The sequence below is a fragment of the Mirounga angustirostris genome, unplaced genomic scaffold, assembly GCF_029215605.1.
Source record: "Mirounga angustirostris isolate CCGP_5_RB_7025 unplaced genomic scaffold, mMirAng1.0.hap1 SCAF_10, whole genome shotgun sequence".
NCBI classification, from domain to species: Eukaryota; Metazoa; Chordata; class Mammalia; order Carnivora; family Phocidae; genus Mirounga; species Mirounga angustirostris.
Window position 1 is genome coordinate 65469720 of NW_026991718.1, and position 13049 is coordinate 65482768.

Consider the following 13049-nt stretch of genomic DNA (forward strand, 5'->3'; position numbering starts at 1 on the left):
GAGAACTTCTCATGAATCAAAACCTAAAGTCCTGATCTGGGAAATACAACTGCTTTTTATATATACAGTAATAGAAGACTTTTTCTCAATTACAGCGGGGACTGGAGCTGGCAGGGCTGGAACTGGAGTTGTGTATGTGGCCTGCCCGTTCATGTCTTAGCTGCTCTTCACTGCCTTGCAGCAAACACGGCCAGAGAGAAAATATGGAACAAATATTAAATAATCGTCTCAAGACACCATTTAAGCAGATGGTGAGGGTAAGAGACACTTTTGGTAATGCATGAGAAAAAGGACAGAGTGGTTTTTAATCTCAGACACAGAAAAAGAACTCAATTCCAATGATGAGGGAGAGCTAGTCATGCCCAGGGTATGTAGCTGCTTGAAGCATGAGGCCCAGAGAAAGGGTAGGAGGGCAGGAGTGGGTGTGGAGCATGGGGGTGGAGGGGTAGTAGAGAGGGTTCGACAACACTGTGCCTGGCTCCCTGGTAACAGAAGCAAGAGAAGCTGCTCCCAAATTCATCACCCCGTCTCTGGCCTTGAAGCTCTCGGGAGAGGCCCCTGGTTCTCTCTAGAAGATCCCTCTACAATCGCCCGGGGTCAGCAGGCTGGATTTCCTCCCACCCAGGACGCCAGCAGGGTTACCTGGGCTTCTCCTGGGCTTCGATCTGCCGGATGACATCCTCCATCCACAGCATGAGGTCGCGCACCATGCTGAAGAAGCGGAACTTGTCCCCTGTGTCCACCAGCCGCACCCTGCGGCCCTCACAGGCATCCAGCAGGGCCTTCCAGGCTTCTAGGACCTCGTTCTCCCGCTTCTGGATGTCATCAGCCTTGTCACCTGCATAGGCTGCCTGGAGACGGGCCGCATCCTCCTGGAGCTGCCTCACCTGCAAAGCCACCAGGGAGACGAGTCAGCTCAGATGGGTGGGGACCTTCTCTCCACCACCTCACCGCTCCCTCCATGCACACCATATACTGTTCTGCACTAATGAGAGCACTGAGCCAACATGGGGCCCCTACACCCCAATGAGCTCACAATTCTATCGGGGAGATCCACACTGGAAAAATCCCAAGTTTAGTATAAATGTACCAAACTGCATTACGGAGTTCAGTGCGAATGAGAAGACAAATGAAATGCTACAGGAATGCAGGCAGGAGACCTTGGTCAGGTGTCCTGGAGGTGGCCTGGGATATAAAGATGGTACAGAAAGCACAGGGTACATATGCAGACATATTAGAAAAATCAACACGCGCAAAAAAAAAAAAAAAAAAATCAACACACAACCGGCTCTTGCAGGCTACACAAAAGGGTTTGTTGTTTTGTTTTTTTTTTCAAATCATGAACAACAAGGAACTGCCATGAAGAACTCAGTTTGAAAACAAGTTTACCATTGTTATGTGATGTTGCTGTAAGAGCCCTCACATGGGCCAGTTCAACTTGAAAAACAAAAATATATCATCTCGGGCGCCTGGGTGGCTCAGTTGGTTAAGCGACTGCCTTCGGCTCAGGTCATGATCCTGGAGTCCCTGGATCGAGTCCCGCATCGGGCTCCCTGCTCGGCAGGGAGTCTGCTTCTCCCTCTGACCCTCCCGACCCTCCCCCCTCTCATGCTCTCTCTCTCAAATAAATAAATAAAATCTTTAAAAAAAAAAAAATCATCTCATGTAGCCCAAAAAACTGACTGACATCCAAGAAGGTGGACTTCTCACTCGCCAAATTTCAATAAAAACTCTGCAGAACAGGAAACGCAAGCGGGTCTTAGGAAAAGATGCTCCACGGACATACTATAATTTGTCATCTATTAGCTGGCAAAAATTCGAGTCTGATGGTGTATCTGCCAGTGAGTGATCTGACTGTTGACAGGACAAGGGGCTACGGCCCCTGTAGAAGCCACGAGCAGTATGCATCAAAGTTACAAACGCACCTTCTGATTTTATGACCCCACTTCGGGGAATTTATCCTACATGTAATTATGCACATTTAGGAAATGAAAGACATTATTTATTGTAGCAACATCTGTAAAAGCAGAAGAGTGAAAATAAAGGTCCATCAGTGAGAATCTGGTTGCACTCATGATGGCACATCCATACAAGAGGCTCTTCTGCAGGCATGTAAAAGAACAAGGAAGGGCTCTATATACTCATGCAAAGGGTTCTAGGAGGATGGAGTGTACCTAATATCCACTTCCTGAGCAATAAAGCGGGAAAAAAAGGATCGGCTTTCGCCTTTTTTGGGGGGAGGAGTGGAAGGGAGATAGGCCTGTGTAAGAGAAAGTCGTAACTGCGGCTATTTTATATTTTTAGATTTCTGTTATCTGGGGCAGGCTCCCAGAAGCCGGTGGTGCGTCCTTGCCTGCCATTTAACTCTTTCGCCAGCCCACTCTCCACTCTGCACGGGAGCCATGGTAGTGGTCCTCACTGACCGCTCAGAGCAGTAGTTCATTTGTGTGGGTAATTTTCACTTTGGCTGTCCCTCCTCTACCTTGTTTTTGTTTGTTTGCTTGGGGCTTTTTTGTATTAGTCGTGCCATACTGTTGACAACATCTAATTAAAAATTTAGAACACACATATAGGAGAATATACACTCAGCCTTCATTTCCTGAGGCTGTGTGACCACAGTCCACAGACAAGTGTCATCCCAAACTACAGGAGCCTGGAGAAGCCTATGAGGGGAGTTTGCTGTTGGATACCAGCAGGGGGTGTACGCGGGGAGAAGGGGGGAAGGATGGACAACACTGGTGCTTTCAAGGAGCTGGACACTGACCCTGACCACAAAGAAGGACTGCAGGTGGTGGCATGTAAGGCAAACAAATTTCTGCAACAGATGCAAAGAAGAATCAATGCGGTTTATTTTTCATGATGATCTGATTTCCATATCCCTGCTTCTGGAAATCTTCCATGACTGTGGCTCAGGTATAACTCAAAGTACAACGAGCAAGTTCCTAGGAAATTATTTGAAAAACTAATTTCCTATAGGACTAACCAAATCTTTCCCAACAATTAAAAAAAAAAAAAAAAAACCCAAACAAACAAAACGAAAACAATAACAAAAAACCTTTTCCTGTGCCTCTGGTTGTTTTTAATTTGTTTTCCAAAAAACCCAAAAACAAACAAACAAGCCCCAAGCAAACAAACAAACAAAAACAAGGTAGAGGAGGGACAGCCAAAGTGAAAATTCCCCACACAAATGAACTACTGCTCTGAGCAGTGAGGACCAATACCATGGCTCCCGTGCAGAGTGCAGAGTGGGCTGGCGAAAGAGTTAAATGGCGGGCAAGGATGCACCACCGGCTTCTAGGAGCCTGCCCCAAGGGCCTCCCTCTATTCTAATTCTGTGACAAGAAACCTGGGCTGATTTGCAGGAGGGGCACGCATACTTCTAGAGCTGTAAATGGCCTCGTCCAGCAGACACGGTGAGGCAGAGACTCTCAAGACTCGAGGGAGTGGACTCTTTCCCTCCCTCGAGAGGAGATGGGTGCCCTCAGCAATCTGAGTCTTACCAGGTGAAGGGGTTTAATGAAGAAAATAAGAGAGCAACTCCATCATTTCTGGAGTTTCCTGAAGTTCTAAAACAAAGTGATTTTACAGGTGCAGGGAAAGACCTACCACCGGGAAGGTCTGTTCTCGCTCTGTCCTTGAGGCATCCCACAAGTTCCCCCAAGCTCTTTTTTATGTAACAACAGTTACTTATAGAGCTCTCACGGGAGCACAAATTAAACTTGCAGTGATACAGAGCAACAGGCCCCAATTCAAACTGGGGTCTGCCCCTCTCAGGTGAGACTGCATTGTTAGGAGCCTCAGGCATTCACGTGGTGCCCGAGGACCTTATGTGCGATGAAAGCCCCTGACCAGGAAAGCTGACAAGCTTCTGAATGGCAAGCTGTCAGAGCTGGGGAGGCCACCAGCTCTGAAGGAAAGACTGGAAATCCTCAGGATACACGGTGGACCCCCCCTACTAAATTCTGCTTCATGCTGACCCTAAGCCACTCCACATACCCGTTCTTAAATATTCCCTCGGTATCTTCTACCTCCTTGGTGGAAAAGCTGAAGCCACTTAATCTGCATGGAGCCCCAACTGTGATCTATCAGTTTCTAGAAGGGGCCAATTAAGGGCAGGGGAAAAGGCAATGGGAAAGGTGGTCCCTCCAGAGAACAAACTCCAAAGTATACCGAAGACTGGTAAGGCTGATGGCACTGGATCGGGGTCAGCCCACAGTCCAAGCTGGGCCGCGTGTTTCTATAAATCAAGATTTACTGTGCCACAGCCATGCTCCCTCCTTTCGTATTGTCCGGGGCCACCTATGCTACAAAGGCAGAGCTGAGGATTTGCAACAGGGACCAGGTGTCCCACAAGGCTGAAAATACTTACCATCTGCGCTCCTATGCTGATCCCTGCCCTAGATTACCAACACGCTCCGAACAGACAAGAACAAACCTCCTAACACACCCAGGGCTGGTATCTTTAATAAAACTGGTTTCTCCTCTAGGACCATCAAGTTTAGGAAAAAAAGATACAACTGATTTTTCCTCTAAAAGTCATAAGACTAAACAAGAAACTGTGCAGAGACTGGGGAGTGAACTAAAGAGTGATTATACTCCAGGTTCTCACTGCTATGCTGTTATCACTCTGTCAAGCATCTTTTAAAGAAAGTCTTTGTGTCAGCCATTTCAGACTGGGGGAGTGGGGAGACCAGGCATATTAAAACATTAGACTCCTGTTTTCCCTCTTCACGGACATAAAACTCAGATCCTGGTGGATGGAAAATAATAAGGTATTATTGTGGAAACGATTCTGGGTGAACAGCTAACATAATACAAATTCTTGTTGAGAAGGACTATGACTTGCAAACGTTTGCAAGTGCATCTGGTTTGTTTTAATTGTGGGGAGAGTCACTTAATGATGTCTGCACATGCAGCACACTGTGAACTTTATGGACCGAGTTCTCCCAAATGGAGCATTTTAACAATGTGTGTGTGTGTGTGTGTGTGTTGAATCTGGGCAATTCTTGGAGGCATGTTTTGAGGAGCCAAGGAATGGAGAGAGATGCTCAGAGATGCACAAAGATGCTCCCCACCACTTTGGGCAGCTCCCTGACCCACCTGAGTGCCCAGAGCCTGAATGTCATGCTCGAATGTGGTGTGCATTCTCTGTAAGGTCTCCACTGTGTTCTGATCTCTCCCAAGCTCCTCAGGGAGTTTCTTGTGTTTGTCCTGGATACGCCCAAAGATCTCCTTGGCGTCGTGGTAAAACTTGTGCAGTTCATAGGAGGCGGCAAGAATCTGTGTTCTCGTGTCAATGAGCTCCAGGAGGTCAGCCCAGGCTTCGTTGAGCCCATCCTTCCACTCAGCGATGGTGGCGGCATCCGAATGTCCAGAGTTAATGAGTTCATCGGCCATGTGATTGACGGTGTCCACACGCTCCTGCCCAATGTTCCCAGTGTCTCGGGCAAATTCCCGGAATCGTTCTTGTAACATCTGAAATGGGGATAAGTGTTAAAAAAAAAAAAAAAAAAAAAAAATCAGTGAGACTACCGTGAACATTTTATTTCTTGATCACATGAACGTCCCTCGGAAAGTAACAAGTAGTGTGCGTGACTTAACAGGTCTTAGCTCTAAAAACTCAATCAGTCCTCCTCCTTGCTCACTATCGCAGAGCAAGGCCCTGGCTCCATCTCCTTTTCCTACTGGGGAAAAGGGCACAGAAAGGTTAAACAAGCCTTTTTTCAGTCAAAGTTGTCTGGTGATAAACAAGCTGAGCTGAAACCAAACCCCATGACCTCTGATGAGAGTCTGGGGCGTGTGATGTGCTCACAGATAAGGAGTCAAGCGGCCCTCCAGGCATAGTGCACACTGCACGGCTGCCCCGGCTCTGCCCGCGGTACTTGCCGTGACGTGCTCGTAGTCCTGCCCCAACTCGTGCGACCCTGCGACCACCTCCCTCTCGGCGATCCACTGCTCCAGGTCATCCACCTCCCGGTTGAGCTGGAAGAGCCTGTGCCTCTCGTCCAGCTTGCCCCTCCGCTCTTCGGCGAGGTCTTTCAGGCCAGCGTACAGCTTGTCCACTTTGGACTGCCGCATGCTGATGCGCTCACTGGAAGAGGGGGTGGGGGTGGGGAGGGGCGGCAGGAAAAGGACCTTAAATGTCACATTTTCTTCAGGGAGAAAACAAATGAGGGGGAAACGCTAAGAGAGCATGTTACATAAAATTTCTCGAAGGAAACTTCTGGCTCTCCTATTTAGCCTAAAATACAAAACTCTGGAATTTGACCTTGAGTAATTTTAGAGCCAACATGTAAACAAAACACAATCATTAAGGCTGAAGGCCATCATGACGGTGATGATGGAGGGAGGGAGGAGAAACCCTAATTCTCTGCATTGCTGACTCTGGAAGTCAGGATTTCCTTTGACGTTAAAAGTTAATGCAAAACCCAGGAGCCACCTTCCATTCTCAAGAACCATGCGGCCGAAGGGAGAAATGCTATCCCTGACTGGCACATATCTCTACCTTCTCTGGGGTGCAGGCTCTTCCCCACCATTCCTGTCAAGTGGGTCCTGGGAGTGCTGCCTCCCCTCCTTCCAACTTCTCCTCATAAGGACAATCTTGTAACAGGAAACCAAAGAGACAAGGACTTCTTGATGCTTGACCCTAGAGACTAGGAAGGCACTTTCCTGGGAATCCTATCATGAACACATGAAGGATGCCCACACCAACACAGCCACTGACTGCATCTTCACCTTGCCTTGGTTGATGCACAAAGCCGATTCTTTTCCGGAGTTATAAAAGGCAGTTACATAGCAAACCTAAAATAACTGCCATTAAAGTTAATATGTGAGCGTGTTATAAAGTGGGGGAGTAACACACATACCCCTCTTCTTTATTCCCAAGATGCTCGAAGGACTTGATCTGTGAGGAAGTGGTATCATCTTGCTCCTATTATTTTACAGGTCTGTGCATTCTTGTCTACCACTCCTCCTAAAACTAATCCTCACTTAACTAAACTGGGTGACTTTCAACCCAAGGGTAGGTTCTGATAACCCATATCCGTGCAAGTCAATCTGTACTTGTGACTCATGACACCAATCATTTTTCAAGAAGGCCTTGGGCTCATAGGAGATATGTTCCCCACAAGAACAATCTCCTAATATAACAGTTCGCCCTTTCTGTTCAGCACAGGCCTACTGGGTCTATTTTACAGACGCTTCCCAAAGATCTACATCACCAGTTACTCAAGACGGGTGCTGCCGTTCCCGTTTGCATGGGTCAGAGTAACAGACCCTCCCACTGGGAGGAATTGAGCGGCCTTTCTCATCCTGACGAAATAGTACTCACCTTTCAGGATGGCTGTCAGCCACCAGGGCCCGGCTGGTCTTAGAGAGCTGATGCACGGTCTCTGCATAGTCCTCCACAGCTTGTTCCAGAATCTGGTGCTTCTTTAACATGGAGACAGCACTCTGCTCATCCTGCAATGAGGGGGAGGGTCACAACCACAGTCGTCCCCTCTGACCCAACACCACCTTCAAGCAGGACCAGCTGACTGCATGATGGGCGGAAGGAAGAATCATCAGAAAGAATAAAACCACAAGCGCGATATGGGCAGTGCAACACCGAAGCCTTTCAGGAGGGTCAACACGGTCTGGACCATGGGAGGCCCCGTGAAAGACGAACACAAAGATCATACGGAATGAGTGAGCCTCCTCTGACGTACAGGCAAAAGCCCAGGAAACCAAGTGTGCCCTGGCCGACTGAGGCTCCTCACAGTCTAACACATAAGTAGATAACAGCATGCTGCAACCCTAAAAACTTTTAAATGGTCTCAAAAGCATCTTGTAAAGTTTAGGTAACTCTATTAATTAAAGAGCAAAAAGCACTCTGGCAAATATTAAAAAAAAAAAAAAAAAAAGGATAAACCTAGTCTTAATGACATACCAGGACTCGGAGGAAGATTCTGTGTCAAGGGGAAACAGCCACAGATGCCAGTCACCTAATGCACCACAGTGTCCCCCATGACACTGGAAAGCAACGATGAAATGTCTGACCAAGACACAGCCACCCACAGAAAACAAGCTCGAGGTGGGAGTCTGAGGCTCCCTGGGGCAGGGCTGGAAACCTCTCTCACCTTGGCCTTCTCCTCAGACATCATGTACAGCTCCTGCTCGCTCATCCACGCCTCCGCCTCGGCCGCGTCGAAGTAGTACTGCTGGGCCCGGTGCGCCTCCTCAAGCCGCCTGTGGCGCTTCTCAGTCTCCTCGATGAGGAGGCCCCACAGCTCCTTGAGGTCAGCGAGCCTCCGCCGGATGGCCTCAGCGCTGAGGCTGCTGCTGTCGCTGACAATGTTTTGGCTCCTCTCGAAGATGTCATCAATGCGAGGCTGGTGTCCCTGGATCTCTTTCTGGAGGGTCTGTGGGAGCGGGGAAACAGTGCTCTCTCCCAGTCTCTGCCCTGTAATCTGGGGCAATTATTCATCAGACTGAGCTAGCCCAAGGAGGAACGCTTACCTGATTTTTCTTTATTAACAGCTGCACAGTCTGGAGGTTGTGGCCATGATCCGTGGAAGTTGCCAAAGGCATCCTCTCTCCAACCCACAACTGGAAAGAATTGTAAATTTAGGTGGTCAGGACCGCTCAAAAAGAACAAATATTTGATGCAAACAAGCGCAAAACAGACGATTAGCAGGGACGCCAGCCTGAGAGAGAAGGTGTGTGCGATCCCACGGGGAAGGGCTGCCCGAGGAGCTGGATGGACCCTCTCTCCCAGGACAAGGCAAGGGCTCGTCTTTCAGACCCTACTTCATCCTCACTGCTGGACTCACTGTGAGTCCTCACCCTTAATTTTTAAAACTACTATTCTAGGGGCATTAAAACCCTAGAACATCTTTTGGGGCGCCTGGGTGGCTCAGTTGGTTAAGCGACTGCCTTCGGCTCAGGTCATGATCCTGCAGTCCCGGGATCGAGTCCCACATCGGGCTCCCTGCTCAGCTGGGAGTCTTCTTCTCCCTCTGACCCTCTTCCCTCTCGTGCTGTCTCTCATTCTCTCTCTCAAATAAATAAATAAAATTTAAAACCCTAGAACATCTTTAGAAAATCAAGGAGAACAGTGGAGTTGTATTTCGTGTAAATACATAAAAGCATGGGCTTCGATAGTCCAGCTCACCGATGCAGCGCAAAGTGAGTCTAACAAAGAAGTGAGAACACGGCTTAAGGCAGGACAGGTGAGGAGGCTTATGGAAAGGCCCCCTGTGTGGTGAAGGTCTACTTACGATCTCATCCTCCACATCCCTGTTGAACTGATGGATCTCTTTGGAGGCCAGCAGGTTATGCTTTCTCTCGTTCAAGGGCTCCAGCAGTTCCATGAACTTGGTCTGCACGGTGAGGCGCTTGCTGTCCACCTCGTCGGTGCTCTTCCCCTCCTGACTCAGGGCCTGGGCCTGGCTCTGGAGCTCCTCGATCTCCTTCTTCCGCACCTCCATTTGGTTCTCCAGCATCTGAGGGCAGAAAATATCAAGTGTGTCACACCAGAGACATGGGAGACATGCAGTCCTATAAAATGTTTGTTTTGGGCACTGGCCAAAATGGAAGATCTAGTATAAATTTATATAATGGAGAGTCTAAGAAAGGATTCTTAACATCTACCAAACGACCAATTAATCCCTTTCCAGGACTTTTTTTTTTTAAGTAGGTTCCACGCCCAGCGTGGTATCCAACCCGGGGCTTGAACTCACAACCCTGAGATCAAGACCTGAGCTGAGATCAAGAGTCAGACACTTAACCAACTGAGCCACCCAGGCACCCCCCTTTTCCAGGATTTTTAAACTCAGGAACAACATTCAAGTTTATCCAGGAACTTAGAAGGCAAATGACAAGAGAAACAAGAATTATGGGGAAAAGAAAGTCTTCATCTGCTTGTTCAGAAGCCATAACGATGTTGGAAACCTACATTATCCATCAGTAACATCTTAAGGTTCCAGTTCTTTTAGGCAAAAAGGATAGCATGTTTCCACCTTCTCTCAATTTCTTCAATTAGAAGGCTGATTATTTTTTTAAAATACCGGATTACGAGGTGAAAACATGCTAATTGCTTACTTACAGGAGGAGAATGAGCAAAAGTGAAAGCGGGGGTGGGGATCTCACTAAGGAAACATCACATACTGATGGCTGAGAGACAGGGGGTCGCATCTAGGAATTAATGGACTCCTTTCTTAGGTAGGGAAGTAAACAGCCACGAGTAAAAAACCACCCTTAACAAAACTCCTTAATGCATAGTAACATAGTCAAATAACCACATCACTTAGCCAAAGGAAGGGTGGGCATCCCATTGAAGAAACAGGCCTCAGCACTCGGCAGAGACATTCCCACAGTGACTGGTTCTAAGCACAACTGTGGGGCTGGGGACTCGGCCACTCAGATAACTAACATGTATCTACTAGATGTTATACAGCAAAGTACGTGAACAGGATTACTTTCCCCTGTGTAAACTACAGAAATGAATGAAATGAATTATTTACTCAACTGTTAAAATGGTGGTATGTCAACTAAGATGATGACAATAAAAAAAAGTACTCCTGTGCACAGACACCCAATACTTCTACTAATATTGTGTCTTTCCAGTTGATTCTAGCAATGTCCCATGATGCTGTCAGGACAAACACTTTGCTGGGTTAAAACCCCTTCACACAGAAGACAGGTGTTTGAGAAAATGGTGGGCGAGTTAAGACCCTAAAGACGATGTCAAAACAGAAAGAGGCCCAAGTATGTGGTCGCCTCAACCACTTGCCTGTTGCTTTTTAAGCAGGATGTTGACGCTGGTCAGGTCTTTGCCATAGTCGTCAGACTGAATCTGGCTCTCCAGGCCGTGCAGCCATTTGTCCAGATCTGCACAGCTCTGGGTGAAAAGTTCAGCCTTGTTTGCATCAAAGAGCCGCTGGGCCTTGGTCTGGGTGGTGGATTCAAGGACTTCCCACATGTTATGTAAACCAGTGAGTTTCTCCTTCACCACAGCTTCTGTCTCAGGCTTTTCTGAAATGAGCTGCATTCCTTCCTGGAAAACATAAATAAATACAGTTTGCTAGCGAGCAAAGGTCACTGTGAAAAACAACCCTAATCTGTGATCTACCTATTCACTCAACATACAGAGCCTTTCCACAAAAGGTTACTGCTTACTAAAATGGACAAGGGCCTAGTCTATGTACACTACGTGGCTTTCAAGAGTCCAGCAAGAAGTGACCGTGGCATGATGAAACAGTTTCATTTGGGGCAGTGGGGAAGTGCTCAGGACATCAGATTTCATCCCCTCCACTCAGCCCCCAAAGACCCTAACACATTACTTTAACCATTAAGAGTCTGAAACAAGGGATACCTGGGTGGCTCAGTCAGTTGAGCGTCTGCCTGCAGCTCAGGTCATGATCCCAGGGTCCTGGGATCAAGTCCTGAATCGGGCTCCCTGCTCAGTGGGGAGCCTGCTTCTCCCTCTCCCTCTGCCACTCCCCCTGCTTGTGTTCCCTCTATCTCTGTCAAATAAATAAAATCTTAAAAAAAAAAAAGAGTCCGAAACATTATAAAAGGGGAAGAGGGGAACTTCACTTTCATGTTCAGTTATGCTGCCTAACATCTCCCTGTGCCAAAATAATACGTTTTAAGTTATTACAGTGCCTGGTCACCCAAGAAAAACTGGGAGAACTTAAAAAACAAACAAACAAACAAAAACACGTAATCTTTCTCAATTCTGTGCAAATCATCAGTCTCGCACAGTCCAGGACATGTGACAGGATTAAGACAGTGGGGACTCTGTCCAGGGGGCTCACAGCAGGTGAAAAACAAAACAGAAACCCAACAACTAGTACTCACTAAAAGACAAATCAAGCGTTCTGTGCCACACCTGGTTGGGTTTCTGCTTTTCTCCCTTCTACCGAGTCAAACTCAGGAATTGTTAAGTGGGAGAAGGACTGCTCCAGGCTGTCTAACTTCTGTATGGGATCAGTAGGACTCAAAAATCCAAGAGGCTATGCTAAAGCGAGAAGCTCACCTCCACCGGGGTCACTCTCATGCCGTGGTCACACCACAGAAACAGGAGCCTCATCAAACATTTTTAATTTCTCACCTTCTCAATTTTGTCGAGCCATTCTTTGTTGGATGCAAGTTCTGCCATAAATGCTTGATGTTTTAACCATTTACTGTGCAGATTTCTGGCTTCGTCATAAGACATGTCCTGGGCAGTAAGCATCTTTTCATTGATCCAGAGAGATAGCTAGGAAAAACAAAAATCAGAAAGGTTTCAGATTGTGATCACAGACATCAGCCTTTTTTCTGCCTGGAAAGAGTTGTGTTATGTTGTACTAAGCATACCGCACGTTTCCATGTCAACAGACAACCAAATATTTACTTTACAACCCTGACCCGTCATGACAGGTTATCTCCATTGTATGGGAGATGTACCTGAGCCTTGCTCCAAAGTACGTCTCTAACGTTAAATCTGCAAGCACAAAAGCTTTTAAAGTGTTTGGCACGTGGAACCAGCCTTCCCCCCAAAGACCTGTGTTTAAAATTCTGCCCTAACCAGTCCAAGTCACAATCTTCTTTCTCTTCCAAACACTTGTGCCAGCTATACCACGTTAATCATGATTAACTGCCTTTTACTCTATTCGGTGATCTTTTTACTCTTTTGGTTTTCTATTACGTAGAAAAAAGACCCAACACAAAACCCCCACTCTTTTTTCCCACAGCGCATCTATGGGAATGCCAAAACACATAAATTGCTTGCTCACTGTAGGAGTAAGGCAACAAGGATGCCCTCTTAAAGTTGCCTTCAAAGTTTGAGTCACCTTCACCTCTCTTTCTATAGCCTCTATTTCTCTCAAGAGCCTTCCATTCAGACCAAGAACACTCCCCAGGACTTGATTTGAGACCCAACATGTCTCCTTGGATCTAAACTCCAGCAAGGCTCACAAAGCCTGCCAGCCACTGACAGATTGTAGTTCTCTCATGAGGCCGACGGTGGGAGCCAGCCCAGCCCCAGGCCCTGGACACATTCCCCTTGCTGGCTTTCATCCCAATTC

General features: G+C 47.4%; 1 protein-coding gene across 3 annotated transcripts in view; it reads right to left on the reverse strand.

Annotated features, from left to right (window-relative positions):
• SPTBN1 (spectrin beta, non-erythrocytic 1) overlaps window positions 1-13049 on the reverse strand; it is a 195735-nt gene that overhangs the window by 19810 nt on the left and 162876 nt on the right. For all 3 annotated transcript variants that reach the window (XM_045884987.3, XM_045884988.3, XM_045884989.1), the window contains 9 exons: window positions 12095-12241; window positions 10772-11035; window positions 9258-9482; window positions 8497-8586; window positions 8118-8399; window positions 7331-7461; window positions 5887-6091; window positions 5101-5475; window positions 643-887 (listed from right to left, as the gene is read on the reverse strand). In XM_045884987.3, coding sequence (XP_045740943.1) covers window positions 643-887; window positions 5101-5475; window positions 5887-6091; window positions 7331-7461; window positions 8118-8399; window positions 8497-8586; window positions 9258-9482; window positions 10772-11035; window positions 12095-12241 — 1964 coding nt within the window. The remainder of the gene's footprint in view (window positions 1-642; window positions 888-5100; window positions 5476-5886; window positions 6092-7330; window positions 7462-8117; window positions 8400-8496; window positions 8587-9257; window positions 9483-10771; window positions 11036-12094; window positions 12242-13049) is intronic.